Raw genomic sequence first — 27,748 nt, 5'->3', positions numbered from 1 at the left:
AACGTCTCATCCGAAAGATGGCACCTCCGACAGTGCAGCACTCTCTCAGCACCGCACTGGGAGTGTCGGCCTAGATTTTTGTGCTCAAATCTCTGGAGTTGGAATAGGAATTTTTATTGAAGAATTTAATAAACAAACAACCTGAAGCTAAAAGCCATTTTATTACAGAGCTCTGACAGAAATATATATATATATTAAAGTACATAAACCACTAATATTAACAGCTAGCACAAGGCACAATGGTTCAGTTTTTCTATTTGAGGCCTAGTTTTGAGGAAAGCCTTACTCAGAATTTATTTTATTGTTGTTTGCTGCACCGCCCCACCCCCCCTCTCCAATTCTCTCCCCAAGACATAGTGGGCAAGTTTAACTTAAGTCGTGGAGCGGGAAACCCACGGGATCGGATGGAACGCCGGTTTTACACCCCTTGCCCTCAATGGAGACTAAAATCGGGGCCCGGCGTAAAACCAGCAATGCGCCCGATCCGGTCAGCTGCCCAACCGGCGGATTAGGTTAAAATTGCACCCCATTGACTCTTGCTGGGGTACGGTTCCGTGGGCCTAGAACTGGAGAGGCAATTGGCTCCTTGGCTGTGGGAGGGAAATCAGATCCCGAGGCCCACAAAATCATATTCATCAACAGAGCTCACTGGATAGTGATCAGAATTCCACAACCTGGCTGGTTTATTACCCCCCCTCCCCTCTTTACCCCAGGTGTTTAACTAGCTTCCCCTTAAATACATCAAGGCCCGACTGACTTTCCCACTGCCTAAACCTAGTGTGCTGAGACCAGCTGCCAATATGACTGAGATCAGCACAGACTTGGCATGGAGCCTAGAACCTTCTAGATTGCGTGCCTCAGTTCCCTACTATGCAATGCAATTACCCACTCAGCCACCAGGGGGCACCTCCAAAGCTGTCAGCCAGCCCCAGCTCGTCCCACTGCCCTCAATAAGGCAGCAGCTCCGATGGACGGGTCACATCGTCCACATGCCCGAAATGAGACTCCCAAAAACAAGCGCTCTACTCGGAGCTCCGGCACGGCAAGAGAGCCCCGGGTGGGCAGAGGAAACGCTTCAAGGACACCCTCAAAGCCTCCTTGAAAAAGTGCAACATCCCCCACAGACACCTGGGAATCCCTGGCCCAAGACCGCGCAAAGTGGAGGAGAAGCACCGAACACCTCGAGTCTCTTCGCCGGGAGCAAGCGGAAGCCAAGCGCAAGCAGCGGAAGTCAACCCAAGCACCCCACCCACCCGCCCCTTCAACCACCGCCTGCCCCACCTGTGACAGAGACTGTCGGTCCCGCATTGGTCACCTAAAAACTCATTTTTAGTGTGGAAGCAAGTCATCCTCGGTTCCGAGGGACTGCCTAAGAAGAAGCCAAGATCCTAGCCACAACCCCATGCCCCCGACAGCTTTGAAAAACTCAATGAAGCTCAACGTGCAGTCATTTTTTTTTTTTTTTTTTTTTTAAAAAGGTGAAACTGGGGCAAAGTCTACCTTTTGCCAACTTTTGACACGTACTTTAGCAATTATGCCTTCCAGCAGGAGCTGAACCGGTTCCTGACTGGGGCAGAAGTGGCATCATAGAGAAGACAAGTGTCTTTATCAAAAACACTTGGTCCGCGTGATCTTCCAGACTGGTTTAGATCGCCTGAGGGGGCGGAGAGGAATTTTGATTGGCCCTGGGTTTTTTCTCGTGTTTTTTTTTGTTGCTTCTCCCAGGAGATCACATGACTGCGGGGGTGGGGGGGGGGGGGCGCGGAGGAAGAGGGAGCATTTAGTCACAATGCTCAGGTCATCATGGCGAGGGGCAGGCTTGATGGGTCAATTGGTCTTTTCCTGGCCGTCCATTTTGTATGTTCGTATGTAATTAGGGATATTGGGGACATGTCACTTAGAAGTACGGTGGTCTAGTGATTATGGTCTTTCCCCATAATTTCAAGATATTAAGGGGAACTGATAAGGTAGATAGAGAGAGAGAGAGAAACTATTTCCGCTGGTTGGGGAGTCTCAGACTAGGGGACATAGCCTAAAAATTAGTGTCAGGCAATGTTCCCGTTAAGCTGCGCGGCCGTGATCTGGAGGTCCTGCGCCGGCCGCTCAATGGCTTTACCACTGAAATAACCGTGCGTGCGAGAGAAATTGAATGGGCCACGCACCCAAATATAAATTAACGGGAACATTGGAGCCAGGCCTTTCACGAGCGAAGTTAGGAAACACTTCTACACACAAAGGCTGGTAGAAGTTTGAAACTCTCTTCCGCAAATGGCTGTTGATGCTGGGTCAATTGTTGACTTTAATGCTGAGATTGACAGATTTTTGTTAACCAAAGGTATTAAGGGATGTGGGGCAAAGGCAGGGATATGGAGTTAGGTCGCAGATCAGCCATGATCTCATTGAATGGCGGAACAGGCTCAAGGGGCTGAATGGCCTCCTCCTGTTCCTATGTCTTGCACTTGCAACCCAGAGGTCGAGAGTTCAAAATGCCAACTGACATGAATCTTGTCATTCATGTGGAAATGACTTATGAAATAATACTGGGCGGCTGCTGGTGGCGCTGTCCAGGGAGAGTATACTCGGGCATGGGCCCAGCTTGCTCAGGACATTCTTTAACAGGAACTAGTGAAGGACACAACTAGATCTCCATGTTGAAAAAGAGTTGATTAAAGCCTTGTTTAATACTCAGACCAAGTGCCTAGTAGTTTTCTTACGTCACCGTCCATGGCTAGTTGGTTTCTTTATATCTCAAAAAAAAGCGTCACCCCCACCCACCTTCCCCCCCAGTCTGGCCTATGGGTGAACTCCCAACACTTCACGAGGGAGTTGAGAGTCAACCGGCTCAGGAGAAGTAGGAATGGGAGACAACTGCAGGCTTGGGAGCATTCCCTCCACCCAGAGAACAAATTTCACACTGAAAAAAAGTGTGATACCAGTGTGACTACTTTAGGACTTTTTTTTTTTTTTTAAATAAAAAGAAATTCAGTCTCAGTGTTTCTCTCTGCCCCTCCGGCCCAACGAGGACTCAATGATTGGGAGAAGGGGAAGTGCAACGAGACCTGGGTGTCCTTGTGCACCAGTCGCTGAAGGTAAGCATGCAGGTGCAGCAGGCGGTTAAGGCGGCAAATGGTATGTTGGCCTTCATAGCAAGAGGGCGAGTACAGGAACAAGGATGTCTTGCTGCAGTTGTACAGGGCCTTGGTGAGACCACCCCTTGAGTATTGTGTGCAGTTTTGGTCGCCTTATCTGAGGAAGGATGTTCTTGCCATGGAAGGAGTTCAGCGAAGATTCACCAGGCTGATACCTGGGATGGCAGGAATGACGTGTGAGGAGAGATTGGGTCGATTGGGCTTGTACTCACTGGAGTTTAGAAGAATGAGAGGGGATCTCATTGAAACTTATAAAATTCTGACAGGACTAGACAGACTAGATGCAGGAAGAATGTTCCCGATGGTCGGGGAGTCCAGAACCAGGGGTCACAGTCTAAGGATAAGGGGTAAGCCATTTAGGACAGAAATGAGGAGGAATTTCTTCACCCAGAGAGTGGTGAACCTGTGGAATTCTCTACCACAGAAGGCAGTAGAGGCCATTTCATTAAATATATTCAAGAAGGAGTTGGATATATTTCTTAAGGCTAAAGGGATCAAGGGATATGGGGAGAAAGCAGGGACAGGGTACTGAATTTGGATGATCAGCCATGATCGCATTGAATGGCGGAGCAGGCTCGAGGGGGCCGAATGGCCTCCTCCTGCTCCTATCTTCTATGTTTCTATGAAGCCAGACGGTGGGCATGTGAATCGCACCCTGCCCTGTTAAATTGAGGACACCAAGCACAATCTTACCAATAGCTCACAGGAATTGCTAAAGTTTTAATAAGGCAGTGTTGCCCTGTATTCACCCCACTTCATGATTAAACCTCACCCCCTATAAGTAGGAATTAGAATTACAACAAAAAACACAAGCATCGCTCTCGCCTTCCATTTTAACAATTATTTAAACGAGCTGCAATTTCCCCCACCCCCGTGGCCTTTTTTTGGGGGGTGGGGCATTCCTGGGAAATGCCCATTTTTGTGCAATTTCTTCGCTTAGGCTCAGTCTCCAGGGTTCTCCCGACACTAATTGCTCAGCAGATTGGCAAGGGGTGGGTGCTGTTCGAAGTCAAGGCCTAGTTACCATGACTTGAAGATGGAGGCCTCGCCCCTCCATAGATCATGGTACAACTTTTGAACCTTTTTTCCCCCCCCCTCGGAATTAAGTTGGATACAGGAGAGTGTCATGGTTTTCTTGGGGGTGGGGGGGGAAATTTGGCTCGGATAGTGTTTGTCATGAATTTTACCATTCATGTAGAAATGACTCATGAGATAACACTGGGCGGCCTGCTGGTGGCGCCATCCAAGGAAAGTATAAATACTCGGGCGTGGGCCCAGCTTGCTCAGGATGTTTCTGTAACCAGGAACTAGTGATGTAACTAGAATCTCATGGTTGTGAAATAGTTGATTAAAGCCTTGTTTTCTACTCAAACCAAGTGCTTAGTAGTTTTTTTACGTCAGTGTTAATCACTTGTTTTCTGTAAACATGCAAATTGTTCTGTTAAGAGTCTAAATCTCGAATCAATAAAGTTTCAGCAATTTGAGTGCTGCCTGCAGGGGCAGATCCCATTAAAGTGTGGACTGTGCGGTCCAGCTCTGTGATTGACACAAGCTTGGGTCAGCGGTCACCAGCGCAAAGGGTACAATCTCTATTAACCACCACCCCCTCTAAAATGATTGCCCCCCATCACCACCTTGTGCAAAAGGCACCGACACACATGGGGTACAGTTCCACACGCACAGACAGCCCGCGATACCTCACCCAGTGGCCATCAAACATTTGCGAGTTTATGCAGCGAGTATCCACTATGCCACTGAACCAGGCAGGCCATCATCATCTAGGGTCGCCAACTCTCCAGGATTGCCCCGGAGGTCCCAGAGATTGAAAATAATTAATCTACGGCAACCAACCCGGAGAAACATCATAGGGCAGGGGGAAAGTGGGGGCAACAAAACAAATCGTTTCTCATTTTCTTTGAACACTTTCATTAACAAAATATTGGCGGTGAGGTGGAAAAGATGGGTAGTTGGCGTTCATGGGATGAAGCCTCCAGGAATATGGCCAACCGGAGTTGGCAACTCTAGCGTGACGGCCAATTCCAGATTCTGTCCTCACATCCACATACGTGCATTTTCCCCACCAGAAGAAGCAGCAAAAAAATTAAATTAGGAGGAACATTGTTTGCATTCCCTGTAATTTAAGAAGGTTAAGGGGTGATTTGATCAAAGTTTTCAAGATGTTAAGGGGAACAGATAGAGAGAAACTATTTCCGCTGGTTGGGGAGTCGCGGACTAGGGGGCAGAGTCTAAAAATTAGAGCCAGACCTTTCAGGCGTGAAATTAGGAAACACTTCTACACACAAAGGGTGGGAGAAGTTTGGAACTCTCTTCCGCAACCGGCAATTGATGCTGGATCAATTGTTAATTTTAAATCTGAGATTGATAGATTTTTGTTAACCAAAGGTATTAAGGGATATGGGCCAAAGGCAGATATGTGGAGTTAGGTCACAGATCAGTCGTGATCTCATTGAATGGCGGAACAGGCTCAAGGGGCTGAATGGCCTCCTCCTGTTCCTATGTTCCACTAGTCATTGAAACAAATCTAGATTTAAATACAGAGAAATATTAGTGTTCCTTGATGGGTATCGCTACCTTGTACCTATGAGGAATGTTTAAGATTCTAGTGACTGGACCTGGCAGTGTCAATACAAAGGCCTTAGGTAGGGCTTTGTTTCAAATACAGTGAAACCAGTCTTACAGTGGCCACTCTCCTAACAGATTCCCGTCGCCATTTCTCTCTGCTCCCCCTCCACTCATCCCACTGCTCAACCAACAGCACTGACCTGTGACCCCCCCCATCCCAGCCTCTGCCGCTGTCTTGTCATGCGCCCCTGGGAAGAGGAGCTCGAGTAAGGGCTGGAAAGAGGCTTTTCCCCCCCTCTGTCCCCTGCAATACAGCACCTACTCTGAGCTCAGTACCTACACCGTGCCCCCCTCCCCCATCTCCCTCCCAATCCCAGTATCAAGATCAGGAGTTCCATGTGGATAGGATTGGGCGTGCATACCCAGGTGAGCGTGGTACACTAAACACACTGCACCATCTCATCAGCCAGGCAATAGCGGACAATTGGTCTCAAGTTGGCAGAACAATGGCACAATGTGTTAAGTGATTTGCCTTTATATAGCAACCTCAGAACGTACCAAAGCGCTTTACAGCCAACGAAGTACTTTTTGAAGTGTGGTCACTGTTGTAATGTAGGAAACGCGGCAGCCAATTTGCACACAGCAAGCTCCCACAAACAGCAATGTGATAATGACCAGATAATCTGGGGGTTTCTTTGGTGTGATGTTGGTGGAGGGATAAATATTGGCCCAGGACACTGGGGAGAACTCCCCCTTGCTCTTCTTCGAATAGTACCCGTGGGATCTTTAGCATCCACCCGAGAGGGCAGAGGTAAAGCACCAAATATGGGGTAGAGTAGGTGCAGAGAAAAGATCAACACCCTGATTACTTAGTCACAATACAGGGGAGGAGGTGTTAAGGTTATCAGGAAGGAAGCTTTTGTTGGGATTGATTGCAGTGCATCTCCCAGCATGGGGGTGTGGGGGCCTGGCATTAGGTTACCCGGCCAGCAGCCAGAGGAACTGAACCTTCCACAGCGAGAAGACAAACAGCCCTTAGTTACAAAAAAAAACTGGACAGATGGTCCCTGGCTAAGTTTCTCCCCTTTGCTCCTGAAGGTGCTGCCCACGCGCTGGGGGTGGGTGGGGCTACAGCTCCGAGGGCTCTGGGGAGGCCTCTGGTATCTCTGGGCAAATTGCCCGTTCTTCGCGTCGCCAACCGAGGTCATCGCAGCCAACCCGATCGCATCACCCGCCCGGCACCCAAAAGCCTTCCACTGTCAAAAACAGGTGACCACTGGATAGCGATTGACATGAATCAACTGAGCAGCCTGCGGGTGGCGCTGTCCAGGGAGAGTATAACTACTTGGGCATGGGCCCAGCTTGCGCAGGACATTCTTTTACAGGAACTAGTGAAGGACACAACTAGACCTCCATGTTGTAAAACAGTTGATTAAAGCTTTGTTTAACGCTTAGACCAAGTGCCTAGTAGTTTTCTTACGTCAGCGATCGTGAATGAAAATCTTGCCCACTCCGCTCTCCCTCCCCTCCTCCAAACTTTGGGGGAGGGGGCAGGGGTGAAGGAAGGGCACGGAGGCTAATTGTAGCTCTCCTACAACCACCTTGACTGAAACCTGCCAAAAGGACCCAAGGGATATAATTCCGGGCAAGTGTTGTAGACGTTCTTTCCCTGGGACCTCCAGAATGGTTTCACTGTACGACATTAAAAGGTACACTACAGATGGTTGCCCCGGCGATGGGTTATGCTGGGAAATATTTCAACAGGACACCGAAGACGTCAAATCGGCAGAATCTAGTATTCGGTTTGAAATGGCAAATTAGATATAAAACAAAGAGAAGGTGGGCTACACTTTAAATCGTGTCTGGAGAAAACCAATGGGCTTGCTGGTTCGTGAAGATCCTCCTGGGGGAACGTATCCCGGTGATCCCAGACACTTGCGGGGTGGTTTCATTTTCCTTCTTCATTTGTTTCATGATCCTCAAAGTACTGTTTTCCCCCTTCTCGATATTGCAAGGCTTTTCCACAGATGGTAAAATCAGAAGCAAAAGGAATCGCCCCGACTGGATCCCGTGTTTCAGCTCGGCCGTTGCTCCCCAGAAGATCCACTGCAGGGACGAGGGGGCAAGTTAGGTGGTGGTCACTTCCTCTCACAGTACAAGAGCCCGCCACCCCCCCAGGAATACTGAACCACTGTCCCGTGACCCCACCCACTCCCGCCTGAAAATATTGACACGTCACTGGGATCTCCTGCAAATATTGACACTGTCCCGGGGATCTCCTGCAAATATTGACACTGTCCCGGGGACCTCCCGCAAATATTGACACTGTCCCGGGGATCTCCCGCAAAAATTGACACAGTCCCGGGGATCTCCTGCAAATATTGACACTGTCCCGGGGATCTCCTACAAATATTGACACTGTCCCGGGGATCTCCTACAAATATTGACACAGTCCCGGGGATCTCCTACAAATATTGACACTGTCCCGGGGATCTCCTACAAATATTGACACTGTCCCGGGGATCTCCTACAAATATTGACACTGTCCCGGGGATCTCCTACAAATATTGACACTGTCCCGGGGATCTCCTACAAATATTGACACTGTCCCTGGGATCTCCTACAAATATTGACACAGTCCCGGGGATCTCCTACAAATATTGACACAGTCCCGGGGATCTCCTGCAAATATTGACACTGTCCCTGGGCTCTCCTGCAAATATTGACACAGTCCCGGGGATCTCCTACAAATATTGACACTGTCCCTGGGATCTCCTACAAATATTGACACTGTCCCGGGGTTCCCCTGCCAATATTGAGACACTTCCAGGGGCCAAATCCTAAATTCTGAAATACAGCATCAGGCAACCAAGAACGAAAGCAATGTTGGTGGCAGAAAATTGAAATACAGAAACAAATAACCTACTCGCCAACAAATATAGAAATGCAATGGCCTTGCAGTCTCTCTGGAATTGACTAATGGACTCTCCACTAGGGTCGAGATGCAACAACACCCTCCTCTCCCAAGGGCAGTGACCCACGCTGGACTATGCCTCCAGTGTCCAGTGCCTCACCGATTGGTCAACCATCATGTGCAGGGGGCATCACAGCCAACCTCATTCAACCTGGCGCACCCGTGGCTGCAGTGTGTACCATCTACAAGATGCACTGCAGCAACTCGCCAAGGCTTCTTCGGCAGCACCTCCCAAACCCGCGACCTCGACCACCTCGGACGACAAGGGGCAGCAGGCGCATGGGAACACCACCACCTCCAAGTCACACACCACCCGGACTTGGAAATATATCGGCCGTTCCTTCATCGTCGCTGGGTCTCCCTGCCCAACAGCACTATGGGAGCACCGTCACCACACGGACTGCAGCGGTTCAAGGCGGCGGCTCACCACCACCTTCTCAAGGGGCAATTAAGGATGGGTAATAAATGCTGGCCTTGCTAGCGACGCCCACATCCCATATACAAATGAAAAATAAACCTCATACAAATATCTACCAGCAAAAGGTCATCAGGGTCAAGGCCTCTGGCTTTTCCTCTCCCAATTGCCATGGCAACTTACTGCTGATCAGCACAGGCTGGAGATTGAGGGTTGGCAACCCAGGAGAAAAATCAGAGGGTCATCAAAAAAATGTAAATTTTTCTTTCTTCGAACACTTTGGTTATCAGTAATAAAAATATCCGAGCTGGTGGGGGGGCGGGGGGAGAAAAGGCTGTTTGACTGGCAGTTGAAAATCACCCAATCGGGTAATGAAGAGTCATTCGCTTTCCGATTGGCCGTGGGAAGGCGGGGCGCCGCGATGATGGGCGTATCAGGCAACCAATGGCGGGAGTGTGGGGGGGGGGGGGGGGGAGGCGGGCGGATGGAGGTAAGAGGTCATGTGACAACACCTCCAGGAAAACACCCAACCAGAGTTGGCAACCCCACCTTCAGAGTCTCCGTGCCACAGTGCGGTCCCGAGCGAGCAATCAGGGCTCTGGAGATTTGACTTAATGATACAAAATTTGTTTGTAAACGAGAACTTTTTTTTTTTTTTTTTTTTAAAGGGATACGCGAGCGTACGGACCCAATGTACGGTGGGGGAGGGGCGTCGTAATGTCCCGATTTCCTCAATGCCTCCTCGTACGAGGGAAGTCCAGGGGCGCTGGCTCCCAGGGTCGTCAAGGGCACCTCTTCGCTTGGGCCAGGACCTGGTTGGCTGGTTGGCACCGGGGAGCGCCCGCGATAGTTGGGCGGTCTGGAAGAAAACGAAGCACAAGGAAGTTAGAAATGCGAGGGGAAAAATGCCGAGGATATTCTTTCTCCCGCTCCCTCCCACGGTTCCATTCGAGGTTCTCGATAAGCTCCTGCTCACCCCAATTTTCTCCCCCCCAACTTAGGTGGGGAGGGAGGGGCACAAGTGCGTCCAGTAAATAACCCGATCAGCCATTCTTCACTGGCAAATCCAGACCGCAAGTATCGACGGGTTGATCGACTGTGGGGGGGGCAACACAGCCCACCCTGGTTCCATCCGCACCCATTGTCCACCCACTTGCATGCGTTTTGCAGTGTGCGTCCCTGGCTTCCCACTGATTTACCCCCCCCAACCCACCCTCTTCAAAATACATCATCCACAGCCAGCTTGGTTAACCAGCTCTTGGCCAGATTGGCAATAGATATAAAGGAAGAGCTCAGACTTGGAAATGCATCCGAATTGGTTTCCTCTTGGTCAGTCCAACACATGGAAACCCTTGATCATGTTTCAGAGTCTCCGAACCGATTGCGAAAGCTAAGCCAGCAGAATTTCTGTTCTCCTGATATGGACTGCTCACTCTTTCCCTGTGGGGAATGACATGAATCTCGTCATTCATGTGGAAATGACTATGAAATAATACTGGGCAGCCTGCGGGTGGCGCTGTCCAGGGAGAGTATTAATACTCAGGCACGGGCCCAGCTTGCTCAGGACATTCTTAACAGGAACTAGTGAAGGACACAACTAGGTCTCCATGTTGTAAAACAGTTGATTAAAGCCTTGTTTAATACTCAGACCAAGTGCCTAGTAGTTTTCTTACATCAGGAATACACCCTACTTACGCAATCCCCAAGAATTAAGCCGCAGGTTGGCAAAACCAGGGCTTAGGGACCCCCTCCTCTCCCCAAAACCCATGACCTCTACCACCCAGAAGGACAAGGGCAGCTTGTGCATGGGAACACCCATCACCTACAAGTCAGACACCATCCGAACTTGGATGCGGATCAGCCGTTCCTTCATCGTCGCGGGGTCAAAATCCTGGAACTATCCACCCAACAGCACCATGGGAGCACCTTCACCACACGGACTGCAGAGGTTCAAGGCGGCGGCTCACCACCACCACCAACACCATCTTGGGGATGGGTAATAAATGATGGCCTTGCCCACGTCCCAAGAATGAATTTAAGGGAAAAAACTGAAGCAGTTAAGAGACTGGAGAAGCTGGGATTGTTTTCGTTGGAGCAGAGAAGGTTCAGGGGAGATTTAATAGAGGTGTTCAAAATTATGAGGGGTTTTGATGGAGTAAATAAGGAGAAACTGTTTCCAGTGGCAGGTGGGTCGGTAACTAGAGGTAACCAGCACGGTGGCATAGTGGTTAGCACTGTTGCCTCACAGCGCCAGGGACCCGGGTTCGAATCCAGCCTCGGGTGACTGTGCAAACTCCACACACATTCTCCCCGTATTTGCGTGGGTTTCCTCCGGGTGCTCCGGTTTCCTCCCACAGTCCAAAGATGTGCGGGCTAGGTTGATTGGCTATGATAAATTGACCCTTAGTGTTAGGGGATTAAATACGTGGGGTTACAGGGATAGGGTGGGATATGTGTTGGTGTAGGGGTTACGGGGATTGGGTGGGATATGTGTCAGTGCAGGCTCGATGGGCCGAAATGGCCTCTATCTGCACTGTGGGGTTTCTGTGATTATCTGTGACACAGATTGAAGATAATTGGCAAGAGGACCAGAGGGGAGAAGAGGAGATTTTTAAGCAGCGAGTTGTTGTGATCTGGAATGCGCTGCCTGAAAGGGCGGTGGAAGCAGATTCAATACTAACTTTCAAAAGGGAATTGGATAAATACTTGAAAAGCAAAAATTTGCAGGGCTACGGGGAAAGAGCAGGGGGGAGTGGGACGTGTTGGAGAGTTCCTTCAAAGAGATGGCACAGGCACGATGGGCCAAATGGCCTCCTTCTGTGCGTTATCATTCCATAACACACACAGTCAGTCATAACCCTTTGCCTTCTGCTCTGCCCATCAGAGCACACAGACCATCCCCTCCCAATAGGGCAGCTTACCAGAACACACCACCCCCCCCCCCCCCCGGGCATGCCTCTGGTTTAAAGTTCGACACCGACCTCTCCGTTCTCTTTCCTCTCTGTTTGCAGAAGTAGACGACCAGCAGTCCAAGGAGGATGATGAGGATGAAGCCACCGATCAGTCCCGCCACCAGCCCGGCCACGTCGAACTTGTGAGCGGTGGGGCCTCCTGAGGAACAGACAAGAGGGACTCAGTCTAGGCATTCACAATTCAAAGCTTGACCGAGATCAGGAGAGAAAACACGAATCAGGGCACCCAAAACTCTCATTAAACGAGGCACCACCTTCATGAAACAATCACAGAAAACCTCTGACGTAAGAAAACTACTAGGCACTTGGTCTAAGCGTTAAACAAAGCTTTAATCAACTGTTTTACAACATGGAGGTCTAGTTGTGTCCTTCACTAGTTCCTGTTAAGAATGTCCTGCGCAAGCTGGGCCCGTGCCCAAGTATTTATACTCTCCCTGGACAGCGCCACCCGCAGGCCGCTCAGTATTATTTCATAAGTCTTTCTTTCATCAATGACTGATTCATGTCAACCGCTTTCCAATTGCTGGCAGCGCACGACACAATAATATAAAAGCGCGTTGAACCACATCACCTTCAGGTAGCATGAGGATTGGTTACAGTCCCGAAATTAGATAGAAAAGGCAAACTTTTTCCCCTAGCCGTGAATCAGTAGGTAGCACACTTGCCTCTGGGTCAGAAGGTTGTGGGTTCAAGTCCCACTCCAGAGACTTGAGCACACAAATCTAGGCTGACACTCCCAGTGCGGTACAGAGGGAGTGCTGCACTGTTGGAGGTGCCGTCTTTCAGATGAGATGTTAAACCGAGGCCCCGTCTTCCCTCTCAGGTGGACATAAAAGATCCCGTGGCACTATTTTGAAGAAGAGCAGGAGGGAGTGCTCCTCGGTGTCCTGGGGTCAATATTCATCCCTCAACCAACATCACAAAAAACAGATTATCTGGTTATGATCACATTGCTGCTTGTGGGAGCTTGCTGTGCGCAAATTGGCTGCCACGTTTCCTACATTACAACAGTGACTCCACTTCAAAAAGTACTTAATTGGCTGTAAAGAGCTTTGGGACATCCTGAGGTCATGAAAGATGTGATATAAATGCAGGGTCTTTTCTTTTAGCCCCAGGGATGCCGAGGCTACCTGTTGTACCTCAACATAGAAACATAGAAGATAGGAGCAGGAGTAGGCCTTTCGGCCCCTCGAGCCTGTCCGCCATTTAATGAGATCATGGCTGATCATCCAAATTCAGTACCCTGTCCCTGCTTTCTCCCCATATCCCTTGATCCCTTTAGCCTTAAGAAATATATCTAACTCCTTCTTGAATATATTTAATGAATTGGCCTCAACTGCCTTCTGTGGTAGAGAATTCCACAGGTTCACCACTCTCTGGGTGAAGAAATTCCTCCTCATCTCAGTCCTAAATGGCTTACCCCTTGACATGAATCAGTCATTCATGAAAGGAAGACTTATGAAATAATACTGAGCGGCCTACGGGTGGCGCTGTCCAGGGAGAGTATAAATACTCGGGTACGGGCCCAGCTTGCGCAGGACATTCTTAACAGGAACTAGTGAAGGACACAACTAGACCTCCATGTTGTAAAACAGTTGATTAAAGCTTTGTTTAATGCTTAGACCAAGTGCCTAGTAGTTTTCTTACGTCACCCCTTATCCTTAGTCTGTGACTCCTGGTTCTGGACTCCCCCGCCATCGGGAACAGCCTTCCTGCATCTAGTCTGTCTAATCCTGTTAGAATTTTATAAGTTGGCGCGATCAGTCAACTCAGTGCCGACCGGCGATCCAAACAGAGACTGTCCTGGTCTGTATTGCTTGGCCGTTCACCTGTGGCGGGGAGGAGGGGGGAGGGAAACATTATGAGCTGAGTTTTTGCTCACTACAAGCAGTCAGGTGGGGAGGGACTGGAGGAGGCCATTCAGCCCCTCGAGCCTGTTACACAGGAACAGGAGGAGGCCATTCAGCCCCTCGAGCCTGTTACACAGGAACAGGAGGCGGCCATTCAGCCCCTCAAGCCTGTTACAAAGGAACAGGAGGAGGTCATTCAGCCCCTCAAGCCCGTTACAAAGGAACAGGAGGAGGCCATTCAGCCCCTCGAGCCTGTTCCCCATTCAATGAGATCACGGCTGATCTGCATCTTAACTCCATTTACCCGCCTTGATTCCGTATCCCTCAGTACCGTTCCCAAATAAAAATCCATAAATCTCAGTCTTTAAATTTTCACTAGGCCAGACAGGCCGGCTGAGCATAGAACCGTAGAAAGACACAGCACAGAAGAAAGAGGCCATTTGGCCCATCCTGCCTGTGCCGGCCCTTTTTGAAAGAGCTCACCGATTCGTCCCGCTCTCCCCTGCTCTTTCCCCACAGCCAATGTTCCCTCTCTTTCCCCCCCCCCTCCCCCCGTGCACCGTCCCTTTAAACTGCCGCGCGGCCCGTTCAAATTCTGCCCGGGCGCGGATTTTACAACACAAAGGGCGGTGAGCGGCCCGCACGGGACCTCAGACATCGCACAGCTCCGTGGGAACGCTGACCGCGGCCCTGCAATTAGTTTTCCTTTTCAACTATTTATCCAATTCCCTTTTGAAAGTGACGATTTGAAAGTTATCCAGGCAGCGCATTCCAGATCATCACAACTCGCTGCGGTAAAAAAAAGTTTTTCCTCATGTCAACTCTGGTTCTTTTGCTAATTACCTTTAACCTGTGCCCTTTGGTTACCGACCCTTCCGCCACGGGAAACTTTCTCCTTATTTACCCGATCAAAACCCTTCATAATTTTGAACACCTCTATTAAATTTTCCCTTAACCTTCTCTGCTCCAAGGAGAACGACCCCAGCTTCTCCAGTCTCTCCACGTCACTGAAGTCCCTCATCCCTGGTATCGTTCTAGTAAACCTCCTCTACACCCTCTCCGAGGCCCTGACATCCTTCCTGCAGTGTGGGGCCCAGTATTGGTCTTCGGTCGCAGCTGCAGCCTAACCCAACATTAGCTAAAGTTCTGTAGCTTACGTGAATCGTACAGACCTTAAGATACATCGCACTGTGCTGCTGCTTACCTGGTTTCTGGTTTTTCTCATAATCCTTCCAAAACTCACGCTGCAAAAAATTAACACAAATTAATTTTAAATAATAAAATAACCTTAAGATTAGAGCTAGGCCATTCAGGATCGCAATCAGGAAGCATTACTTCACACAAAAGGTAGTGGAAATCTAGAAATCTCCCCCCCCCCCCCCCCCTCAAAAAGCTATCGAGGCTGAGGGACAATTGAAAATTTCAAGATTGAGATTGATGGATTTTTGTTTGGTAAGGGTACTGAGGGATACGGAATCAAGGCGGGTAAATGGAGTTAAGATGCAGTTCAGCCATGATCTAATTGAATGGGGAACAGGCTCGAGGGGCTGAATGGCCTCCTCCTGTTCCTTTGTAACAGGCTGGAGGGGCTGAATGGCCTCCTCCTGTTCCTTTGTAACAGGCTGGAGGGGCTGAATGGCCTCCTCCTGTTCCTTTGTAACAGGCTCGAGGGGCTGAATGGCCTCCTCCTGTTCCTTTGTAACAGGCTGGAGGGGCTGAATGGTCTCCTCCTGTTCCTTTGTAACAGGCTGGAGGGGCTGAATGGCCTCCTCCTGTTCCTATGTCCAAAGGCTGATCAGCTCGCTGAGTCACAGCCCAACTCCTCCCCCAAATTAAAAAAACCCAATGTGTTACCTTACCGACATAGCACTATTTTGAAGAAGAGCAGGGGAGTTCTCCCCTGGTGTCCCGAGACCAATATTTATCCCTCAATCAACATCACTAAAAACAGATTATCTGGTCATAATCACATTGCAGTTTGCGGGATCTTGCTGTGCGCAAAATGGCTACTACGTTTCCTACATTACAACAGTGACTACACTTCAAAAAGTACTTCATTGGCTGTAAAGCGCTTTGGGATGTCCTGAGGTTGTGAAAGGCGCCATATAAATGCAAGTCTTTCTTTTTATCAATCAGGCTGATGCATCAAAGCCAGAATCCCTCAAGGTCTGTGTCATGAATCTTACCATTCATGTAGAAATGACTCATGAGATAACACTGGGCGGCCAGCTGGTGGCGCCGTCCAAGGAAAGTATAAATACTCGGGCGTGGGCCCAGCTTGCTCAGGATGTTTCTGTAACCAGGAACTAGTGATTGTAACTAGAACTCATGGTTGTGAAACAGTTGATTAAAGCCTCGTTTTATATTCAAACCAAGTGCTTAATAGTTTTCTTACGTCAGTCTGAGTATCTGGTCACATCAGGCCTGCACTCGAGGTGATATAGGTCTACTCCTCCGTTGATGGGCACAGCAAGTTAGACACTGTCCCTTCACCTCTGGAGCTTGGGTTCCATCCAGATTAGACCCAGCAGAATTGAAGTCTCCTCTCTTTGCTACCAGCAATTAGCTTGGGGCAACATCAACACAGTTCCCATTGGGCGGGGGAGTCCCGTGCTCCCAAAAATGGGTAAACTCAGAGAGGTCACCAACATGGCTGGTGTGGCAAATGGGAATCCAACATTGGTCCATCCCGATTAACCAAACCAAAACCCACGACCAAAAACACCCAACAGATTAAATGGCCTTTAATAAAAATCCTAGCATTGAATGGCTGCCCACGTTTGTCAACATCACAACTACACCACGCCAAGTACTTCAACAACAACAACAACTTGCATTTATATAGCACCTTTAACGTAGTAAAACATCCCAAGGCGCTTCACAGGAGCGTTATCAAACAAAATTTGACACCGAGCCACATAAGGAGATATTAGGACAGGTGCTTGGTCAAGGAAGCAGATTTAAGGAGCATCTTAAAAGGAGAGCGAGAGGTAGAGAGGTAGAGAGATTTAGGGAGGGAATATCCAGACCTTACGGTCTTGGCAGCTGAAGGCACGGCCGCCAATGGTGGACTGACTACAATCGGGGAGGCGCAAGAGGCCAGAATTGGAGGAGCGCAGAGATCTCGGGAGGGTTGTAGAGACACATCGATGAGATAAGGTGTTATATAAATGCAAGTACTACGATTGCTCGGGGGGGGGGGGCATATTGCTGGGACAGAGCAAAGTCAAGTTTTGCTCTGCACCTAACCCATGCTGCACTAGACTTTGGAGTGGGCCAGAGTACACCTGAATCTGACCTGTGCTGTGGTTGACCTGGGAGAAATATTCCTCAGCAATGTTATCACTCACCCTGATCCCATCAAAACAACAACTCTGCCCAGGCTCAAGGACATAATTGTCTGCTCTCTCTCTCTCTCTCTGCCCGGGAATGGATACCACAGTGAGTTAAACACTGAATTTTTCCCCTCAGTACTGTTTTGGACCATCTCCTCCATAAACCAGAGGTCATCCGATATTCTGCTGCCCGTATCCTGACTCGCACCAAGGCCCGGTCACCCATCACCTCTGTGCTCGCTGACCTACATTCGCTCCCAGTTACCGAACGGCTCCATTTTAAAATTCTCATCGTGTTCAAATCTTTCCATGGACTCGCCCCCCCCCTTCCCCCCCCCCTATCTTTGTAACCTCATCCATCCCTTTAACTCCGAGTTCCTCCAAGCTCTGGCCTCTTGTCCATCCCCACTCCTTTCCTTCGCCCGACCATTGTCGGCATGCCCTCAGCCGTCTAGGCCCTAAGCTTTGGAATTCTCTCCCTAAACCTCTCCGCCTCTCTCTCTCTCCCCTCCTTTAAGAAGGACGAGGGCAGCAGGCGCATGGAAAAACCAAGTTCTCCTCCAAGTCACACACACCATCCTGACTTGGAAATATATCGGCCGTTCCTTCATCGTCGCTGGGTCAAAATCCTGGCACTCCCTCCCTAACAGCACTGTGGGAGCACCTTCACCACACGGACTGCAGCGGTTCAAGGCGGCGGCTCACCACCACCTTCTCAAGGGGCAACTAGGGATGGGCAATAAATGCTGGCATTGCCAGCGACGCCCACATCCCATGAACCAATAAAAAAAGGCCCTCCTTAAAACCTACCACTTTGACCAAGCGTTTGGTCACTTGTCCTAATGTCGTCTTCTTTGGCTCGGACTGACTTTTTGTCTGAGTACGCCCCTGTGAAGTGCCTTGGGACGTTTTACTACGTTAAAGGCGCTTTATAAATGCAAGTTGTTGTTGTTATTCCCATCAGATATGTTCCCAACGCCCAGTAAAGCGTTACGAGCCTTCTACTCCCGGAACGATACTCACCGTCTTCTTATCGCTCTCAAAGATTTCATGAGCTTCCTCGTAATTGCACAGTTCCTCGAAGCATTCCCGTTCCAGATTGCCAGGCGTGATGAGTTCAAAATCCCAGCTATTGTACATCAGCTTCCGTCTCAAGAAGCCAGCTGCTTGGCTTTCATCCATGAACACTGCTGGTAATGGAGAGAAAAAAAGTATCAATTTCAAATCACTTACTGCGACGCTTTACACAGACTCTTACTGAGGTCCGTGTGATTTGGGACACAGAAACCTCAGGTCTTGAGAGTTGAGATATTACGTCGAATTTACAGCACAGAAACAGGCCATTCGGCCCAACTAGTCCACGCTGGTGTTTATGCTCCACACGAGCCTCCTCCCACCCCTCTTCATCTCACCCTATCAACACATCATTCTATTCCTTTCTCCTTCATGTACTTATCTAGCTTCCCCTTAAATGTATCTCTACTATTCGCCTCAACCACTCCCTGTGGTAGCGAGTTTCACATTCTCACCACTCTCTGGGTACAGAAGTTTCTCCTGAATTCTTTATTGATTTATTAGTGACTATCTTACATTCATGGCCAACGTTCCCTGTCATTTTTTTGGGGGGCTGCACGGCCCATTCAAAAGTCTGCACATGCACGTTTTCTTTCCCCACCCCCCCCCACCAATTTAAAAGCCAGCTCACCAGCTGCACGGGACCCCTGGAGCTCAAAGGGAACTTTGTTTATGGCCCCTAGCTTTGGACTCACCACCACCACCGCCGCCCCCCCCCCCCCCCGACAAGTGGAAACATCTTCTCTACGTCTACCCTATCAAACTCCTTTCACAAAGCCCTCCATCAATAAGTGGTTGAACTGCTTTTTGGAAGATTTAATTTCCGCGCAGGAAAGGTAAAGAAATAGAAAGTGAATGTACCTTCACCTTGAGCGTCCCCTTGGCGAGTCAGTGTCCGTGCGGCGGTCAGGCGGGTGTTGGTGAGGGCCCACATCGGAAGCACGAAGCCAAATAACCAGTTGGTAACCATGCTGGAGGCCCCTGGTCCCAGACAGAGTGAGAGAAGGCGCACAAGTTATGCTGTGGAAAATGGGGTCATTCTTTGTTTCCAGAGACTGTGAAGGGGCGAGGCGGTCCCCACGGTCCAAACTCCCCCCCCGAAGGACGGCGGACCTCTGGTCTCCTTCGCCCAGGCAACCAGGCTTCGCCTGCGAGCCTCGGCAGGAGGTTCTGGCAGTCGGAGTCGCCAACTCTGGTTCGATGTACTCCTGGAAGTTTCATCTCATGACACCCACCCGCCCTCGGCCTCCAACTGTCCCGCCAACCGCCCCCACCCTCCCCACACCCTCCCGCCATTGTTCGCCCGACATGTCCACCTTCGTGGCTCACCACCTTCCAATGGAATGGAAAGCAAACAGACTCTCTGGATTAATCTTGGCCGTCAGTCAAACAGCCTTTCTCCCCGATCGCCAATACTTCTACAACTAATAAATAAACGCATTAAATGAAAATATACACGCAATTTTTTTTATTATTTTTTTTTACTGCCCTGTGATTTTACTCCCTGGGTGTTGCTGGCGGTCGTGTCCTGGAGATTAATCCTCAATTCCTGGGGACTCCGGGACAATCCTGGAGGCTTGGCATAGTGGGCGGGCGATTTAGCCTGGGAGAGGCATCAGGGACAAACAGCACCCTGTGTGAGCTTTTATTGCCCCATCTTTAGTTGCCCCAAGGGATGGACCTTCTTCGCTTTGCAGTGAATTATTTTTTTTAAATAAAAAATTGATTGGCTTGCTGGGCCGCGTCAGCGGGCATTAAGAGTTAAACCAGGTAGTGTGAGACCGGAGACACATGGGAAAGAAAGACTTGCATTTATATAGCACCTTTCACGACCACCGGACATCTCAAAGTGCTTTACAGCCAATGAAGTACTTTTTTGAAGTGTAGTCACGGTTGTAATGTGGGAAACGCGGCAGCCAATTTGCGCACAGTAAGCTCCCACAAACAGCAATGTGATGATGACCAGATCATCTGTTTTCGTGACCTTGGTTGAGGAATAAATATTCTTTAAAATGTCGAAGAGGGGATAATATGAGAAACACACCTAATTAGGGCTTCGTTAACAATAATGGGGGAATCTTTATACAAACACCCAGAACTTTGCTTTTTCACTTTACATATTCGCAATATGTCTTAATGCAACACTGAGACCACAGATACGAAAGTAAAACTGTAATGTTCTCCCCACTGCTTCCTTCCCGTCAGAGCTTTCAAGCTTTTGAGATCTTGCAGATAATTGATGACTCACTCTTTCGGGACACGCCTCGAAATTATAAACAACTTCTACCTGATTCAGCCCACTGCAATGCCAAACAAGTCATGGCAACTTCTGCCACACTGAGACTGTCCCAGTCATACGTCACCTTATAATGCAACAGCAACTTGTACTTATAGCGTCTTTAACGTTGTAAAACATCCCAAGGCCCTTCACAGGAGCGATTATCAAACAAAATTTGACACCAAGTCACATAAGGAGATGTTTGGGCAGGTGACCAAAAGCTTGGTCAAAGAGGTAGGTTTTAAGGAGCATCTTAAAAGGATGAGAGGTAGAGAGGTTTAGAAACATAGAAGATAGGAGCAGGAGTAGGCCATTCGGCCCCTCGAGCCCGCTCCGCCATTCAATGAGATCATGGCTGATCATCCAAATTCAGTACCCTGTCCCTGCTTTCTCCCCATATCCCTCGATCCCTTTAACCTTAAGAAATATATCTAACTCCTTCTTGAATATATTTAATGAATTGGCCTCAACTGCCTTCTGTGGTAGAGAGTTCCACAGGTTCACCACTCTTTGGGTGAAGAAATTCCTCCTCATCTCTGTCCTAAATGGCTTACCCCTTATCCTTAGACTGTGACCCCTGGTTCTGGACTCCCCGCCATCGGGAACATCCTTCCTGCATCTAGTCTGTCTAGTCCTGTTAGAATTTTATAAGTTTCAATGAGATCCCCTCTCATCCTTCTAAACTCTAGCAAATATAAGCCTAATCGACCCAATCTCTCCTCATACGTCATTCCTGCCAGCCCAGGTATCAGCCTGGTGAATCTTCGCTGCACTCTCTCCATGGCAAGAACATCCTTCCTCAGATAAGGCGACCAAAACTGCACACAATACTCAAGGGGTGGTCTCACCAAGGCCCTGTACAACTGCAGCAAGACATCCTTGTTCCTGTACTCGAATCCTCTCGCTTTAAAGGCCAACATACCATTTGCCTTCTTAACCGCCTGCTGCACCTGCATGCTTACCTTCAGCGACTGGTGCACAAGGACACCCAGGTCTCGTTGCACTTCCCCTTTTCCCTATCTATTGCCGTTCAGATAATAATCTGTCTTCCTGTTTTTGCCACCAAAGTGGATAACCTCGCATTTATCCACATTATACTGCATTTGCCATACTTCTGCCCAATCACCCAACCTGTCCAAATCATACTGGAGTTTCTCTGCATCCTCCTCACAGCACACACGCCCACCCAGCTTTGTGTCGTCTGCAAACTTGAAGATATTACATCTAGTTCCCTCGTCTAGATCATTCATATATATTGTGAATAGCTGGGGTCCAAGGACCGATCCCTGCAGTACCCCACTAGTCACTGCCTACCACTCGGAAAAAGACCCGTTTATTCCACCTCGTTGCTTCCTGTCTGCCAACCAGTTTTCTATCCAAGACAGTACCTTACCCCCAATCCCACGTGCTTTAACTTTGCACGCTAATCTCTTATGCGGGACCTTATCGAAAGCATTCTGAAAGTCCAACGTTACTGCTAAGCTAATACAAAAAGAAAATACTGCAGATGCTGGAAATCTGAAATAAAAACCTGAAACGTTAACTCTGTTTCTCTTTTCACAGACGCCGCCTGACCTGCTGAGTATCGCCAGCATTTTCTGTTTTTATTACTGCTAAGCTACGTGGCCGCGCGGTGGTCTGGAGGTCCCCTGCAGCCCGTTAAAGGGACTGTGCACAAAAGGAAATTACAGGGAATATTAGAGGGAATTCCAGAGCTTAGGGCCTTGGTAGCCGAAGGCATGGTACCACACCGATTGTCCCAATACGTCACCTTATAATAAAAGAAAGACTTGCAATTTCTATTGCGCCTTTCACGGCCACCAGGCGTCTCAAAGATCTTTACAGCCAATGAAATACTTTTTGAAGTGTAGTCACTGTTGTAATGTGGGAAACGCAGCAGCCAAATTGTGCACAGCAAGCTCCCACAAACAGCAATGTGATAATGACCAAATGATCTGTTTTTAGTGATGTTGGTTGAGGGATAAATATTGGCCCAGGACACCAGGGAGAACTCCCCTGCTCTTCTTCATAATAGTGCCGCGGGATCTTTTACGTCCACCTGAGAGAGCAGACGGGGTCCTCGGTTTAAGGTCTCATCCAAAAGACGGCACCTCCGACAGTGCGGCACCGAGAGCGTCAATCTAGATTTTTGTGCTCAAGTCTCGGAGCGGGACTTCGAACCCGCAACCTTCTGACTGCGAGGCGAGGGTGCTGCCCACTGAGCCACGGCTGACACGATAAACCATACGGACTGTCCCGGTACATCAGCTTGTAAGAGAGAGAGAGAGAGAGAGAGAAGCCAAGCAGCCCGCCAACACGCTCGCAGCCTGGGTTCACACCTGGTGTCTGCGCGGTTGGACGAGGCACTGGCAGGCTTGCTGGCTTATTACCCCAGTGAGGGTCAGGCCCCTGCAGCACAGGAGGACGGCCCATTGGGGAGGGGAGGTGGGGTTTGGGGAAGCACGTCCAGACAGGACGCACTTGTCTATTCTTCTTTTCCTTTCTTTATGCCTTTGTTCCAAAGACTGGAATGCAGATTTGAGCCCAGCGCTTCCTACATTACAACAGTGACCACACTTCAACAAAAAAATGCACTTCATTGGCTATAAAGCACTGTGTGACCTCCCGAGGTTGCGAAAAGGCGCTGTAGAATTGCAATTAATCCTTACTTTCAACAGCAAAAAGTGAGACAAATTACACAATTTGCTGTTGGTACCTTCGCCCCTCAGGCTAGTGGCTGTAGCGCCACTGATTCAGCTCCCTTGTGCAGTCAGAGCTCACAGTGTCTCTTCCTGGGCAGTCGATTTGTCAGCACTCTCTGTGCAAACAACAACAACAAAAAATTCCTAAATCAAATCAAACAGAAAGGGGCAGCGCGACCAGCCATTAGAAGAGGCCGAGTCTACTCAATCTGTCCTGAGGAGAGATTGAGTAGACTAGGCCTATATTCTCTAGGGTTTAGAAGAATGAGAGGTGATCTCCGTTGAAACGTACAAAATTCTTACAGGGCTTGACAGGGTAGATGCTGAGAGGCTGTTTCCCCCTGGCTGGGAAGTCTAGAACCAGGGGTCACAGTCTCAGAATAAGGGGTCGGCCATTTAGGACTGAGATGAGGAGAAATGTCTTCACTCAGAGGGTGGTGAATCTTTGGAATTCTCTACCCCAGAGGGCTGTGGAGGCTCAGTCGTTGAGTATATTCAAGACAGAGATCGATAGATTTTTGAATATTAAGGGAATCAAGGGATATGGGGATAGTGCAGGAAAGTGGAAACGAGGAAGATGATCAGCCATGATCTTATTGAATGGCGGAGCTGGCTTGAGGGGCCGAATGGCCGACTCCCGCTCCTATTTCTTATGTTCTTATGTACAAGAAGACTTTATGATCCAGCAGGCCGCTCTAGCAACCATCCACCCAGTTACCGCGGGCCGACTTTCAACATTCAGCCGTCTCGCAACTGTCAGCGAGATTCCCGACGACTGATATTAGAACCATATAAAAGCTGACAGAGGATAAATTCACCTAAACAAGAGTGTCAAACAAGCAGGAGCTGCAACACCATTCCCTCACCTCCAGTGCTCGACTCCAGACCCAGACTCTCTCGCTCGCTCTCTGATGGAGGATTGGGTGCTGCCATCAGTTAGACCACTGACCTTTCACCTCCGGTACAATCAAAACTATTAGCCTGACATTAGTGCTGACAGCACCAAAATAATTTCCGTCCCATTCACACATCCGCGCACCTCAAGGGCGGCATCATTTTCACAAAACAAAAAGAACCGTCTCCACAAGGTGTCCAACAAAAACAAATATTTTTCACCCCAATTCTTACTAGGTTTCAGTGGAGAGGTCGCGGCGCCAAGCACCCTCGGGTGCCTTAACTAAGCAGCCGTTCATCATTCATGAGCCTTGACAGTGAATGTTGCAGGCTTTTCCTCCGTGTAAGGCATCACTGCCAGGCTGATCCTGGTGTCAGCCAGTGGCTCAGTGGGTAGCACCCTTGCCTCAGAGTCAGAAGGTTGTGGGTTCAAGCCCCACTCCAGAGACTTGAGCACAAAATCCACTCCCAGTGCCAGTACTGAGGGAGTGCCGCACTGTCAGAGGTGTCGTCTTTTGGACGAGATGTTAAACCGAGGTCCTGTCTGCCCTCTCAGGTGGACGGAAAAGATCCCATGGCACTATTTTGAAGGTGATCAGGGGGAAGTTCTCCCCGGTGTCCTGGGCCAATATTTATCAATCAACATCACAAACAGATTATCTGGTCATTATCATGTTGCTGTTTGTGGGAGCTTGCTGTGCACACATTGGCTGCCGGCTTTTCTACATTACAAAACGTCATTGGCTGTAAAGTGTTTGGGCCGGCCCGAGGTTGAGGAAGGCGCTATATAAATGCAAGCCTTTCTTTCTGTCAATAGAAACATTTAAACCAATATGTTGGCTTCAAAAGGAAATGCTTAACGTTCGATGTTTAAAAGTAATTTAAACTTCAGAAGCTGTGACAATGCCGAGCAGCAATCAATAAACCCAACAGGGTATTGAGGATGTACTGATCATATTGGACAGTGCTGTGGTCGGGACATACCCTTCTATACTCTTTCCAGTACTGGTCATTGATTAACATTCAAAAGAAAGATAGACTCACATTTCTACAGCGCCTTCATGACCACCGGACGTCTCAAAGCGCTTTACAGCCAATGAAATACTTTTTGAAGTGTCGTCACTGTTGTAATGTAGGGAAACGCGGCAGCCAATTTGCGCACAGCAAGCTCCCACAAACAGCAATGTGATAACGGCCAGATAATCTGTTTTTGTGATGTTGATTGAGGGATAAATATTGGCCCCAGGACACCGGGGAGAACTCCCCCTGCTCGTCTGCGAAATAGTGGCCGCGGGATCTTTTACATCCGCCTGAGAGAGCAGACAGGGGCCTCGGTTTAACGTCTCATCCGAAAGACGGCACCTCCGACAGTGCCGCGCTCCCTCAGCACTGCATTGGGAGCATCAGCCTAGATTTTTGTGCTCAAGTCTCTGGAGTGAGACTTGAACCCACAACCTTCATGACTCAGGAGGTGAGAGTGCTCATTACTGACACTCCTCGTCCTATAATTCCAACCTGGATAGTAGGCGCCTGATAGGCGATTGCTTCTGCAAATCGAGGGAATGGGAAAAGCTAAATCTGAAATATTCCTTCAAATTAAAATTTCAAGAATAGGAAAAGGGACCAACGCTTCTACATAGTTAAAGGGTGAATTTAGGGACCAAGATTCATCATGCAGAGAGTAATGAACAAATGGAATGGGATCCCAGATGGGAGGGAATAATATCCTGGAACACAATTCGACGTAGCAACGGAGGGGGGGGGGGGAAGAGATTATTTCGAATATACTTGTGGAAGGAATAATTAAAATGAGTTGAAGATTCTGCTCATCCTTAATCATTTTTTGACCATCCCCCACACTCAGTAATTGTAAACACGGTTCTGCTCAACAACTGAACAGGGAAATGCCATTTAAAATAAACAAGTTAAGCGCGGTGTCGAAACAGGGCACGGAAGGACGAGGCAGCAGGAGAAATGTTAAACTCCCCAGGGTTTAAATAGCTAAACCCAAGGGGCCAGAGTTCTCGCCCTCCTGGACAAGCCCGCAGGCACCTCCTCCGGCCTTTACCCCCCAACATTCAGGCTAACATTCAGGATTTCTTAAAATATCTCAAATGCTAAAATATCAACAACTGCTTCTGTTTGAACGCTGGTTAATTAATTATGTGGGGTGTGCGCGTGGGGGGAGAAATAACAATAAAACATAAAACAATTAAATGAGACAGAATGGAAAAACCAGACAATCTGGTTCAACCGAGTGAATTTACCTGGGTGGACATTGCCCCCACCCTCCTCTCTCTCTCTCTCTCTCTCTCTCTCGCTTAAAAGAAAAATAATTTGAAAATTAAAATAAAACAAATATATATAACAATCCGGCGGGTTGAACGCCCGAGGAGGGAGGCAAGGCAGCGACAGATCGTCTCCCTTTTAGTTCCACCCCCGTTTTCCCATTGAAACAAAAATAAACCCTTAAAAAAAGTGTCGAACTCACAAGCGCTTGGCGTGTTGTCCAGTTTCAGGAGGTCGGTCAGTTTCAGAGCCCAAAAAACAAGGTGGTGGTGGTGGGGGGGAATCCCCCAATGAATGAAGAATCCCGGATCCTCAGCAGAATGAATCGACTTGCCCACTATTATAAATCACCCTCTCTTTTCTTCCCCCCTCTCGCTGACAGTCAGGTGTAGGAAGGGGAAAAAGCCAAGAAAGTAAATGTACAAAATACTCCCGGATCACTCACCCTGACATCCGCTAATCACGTGCTGGCTACGTTCAGGTAAAGGAAAAGTTGCCAAGTTCTTTTAAAGGCATAAAAAGTTCTTAAAGGCTCTAAAAGTCCTTCAAGCTCCGTGCAAGTGTGACCCAGCCTATTTTTCCTTCACATTTTTTTTTTAGCATTTAGCCTGTTGCATTAGGCAGGCAGTGTTCCTCAAATCCCTCCCATTTCTCCTCTCGTCACTCGATTTCAAAATTCTCATCCTTGTTTTCAAATCTCCTCCCTCTCTCTGTAAAAGCTCCTCCAGCCCTACAACCCTCTCGAGATCTCTGCGCTCCTCTAATTCTGCCCTCTTGCGCATCCCCGATTTTCGTCGCTCCACGCCATCGGCGGCCGTGCCTTCAGCTGCCCGGGCCCTGTGGCCGGGGGGGTTGTGGGGCTGGAGGAGGTTACAGAGATAGGGCGGGGCGAGGCTATGGAGGGATTTGAAAACAAGGATGAGGCTTTTGAAATCGAGGCGTTGCTTAACCGGGAGCCACTGTAGGTCAGCGAGCACAGGGGGTGACGGGTGAACGGGACTTGGTGCGAGTTAGGACACGGGCAGCCGAGTTTTGGATGAAGTACTTTTTGAAGTGTAGTCTCTGTTGTAATGTAGTAAACACAGCTTATATAGTCAGAGAATAATGCCAGACGATTACAGGTAATCTTTCTAACTGCTGTGTCTATAGGCATCTCTCCACTTCACCTGATGAAGGAGCAGCGCTCCGAAAGCTTGTGATTTCAAATAAAGCTGTTGGACTATAACCTGGTGT

General features: G+C 48.9%; 1 protein-coding gene across 4 annotated transcripts; it reads right to left on the bottom strand.

Annotated features, from left to right (window-relative positions):
- Positions 1 to 142: 142 nt before the first annotated feature.
- On the bottom strand, positions 143 to 27,428 carry prrg2 (proline rich Gla (G-carboxyglutamic acid) 2). 4 transcript variants are annotated; one of them, XM_085969710.1, is made up of 7 exons: positions 26,718 to 27,428; positions 19,214 to 19,372; positions 18,302 to 18,468; positions 15,148 to 15,187; positions 12,103 to 12,232; positions 9,810 to 9,980; positions 143 to 7,838 (listed from the first exon to the last, which is right to left on the bottom strand). In XM_085969710.1, exons 2-7 carry the CDS (start codon positions 19,320 to 19,322, stop codon positions 7,808 to 7,810), a joined length of 648 nt encoding a protein of 215 aa, XP_085825836.1. In that variant the 5' UTR covers positions 19,323 to 19,372; positions 26,718 to 27,428; the 3' UTR covers positions 143 to 7,807. The 4 variants fall into 4 exon arrangements, with proteins under 4 accessions (XP_085825836.1, XP_085825839.1, XP_085825837.1 ...); XM_085969713.1 differs by having other exon boundaries at positions 18,302 to 18,465; positions 19,214 to 19,333; XM_085969711.1 differs by having other exon boundaries at positions 19,214 to 19,333; positions 26,961 to 27,428.
- Between the last annotated feature and the right edge of the window lie 320 nt (positions 27,429 to 27,748).

The sequence above is a fragment of the Somniosus microcephalus genome, chromosome 28 (genome assembly GCF_052327205.1).
Source record: "Somniosus microcephalus isolate GS21.2 chromosome 28, FLI_Smic_1.0, whole genome shotgun sequence".
Lineage (NCBI taxonomy): Eukaryota > Metazoa > Chordata > Chondrichthyes > Squaliformes > Somniosidae > Somniosus > Somniosus microcephalus.
The sequence above is the reverse complement of the archived record's forward strand: the minus strand, read 5'-3'. Positions and strand labels throughout refer to the sequence as shown.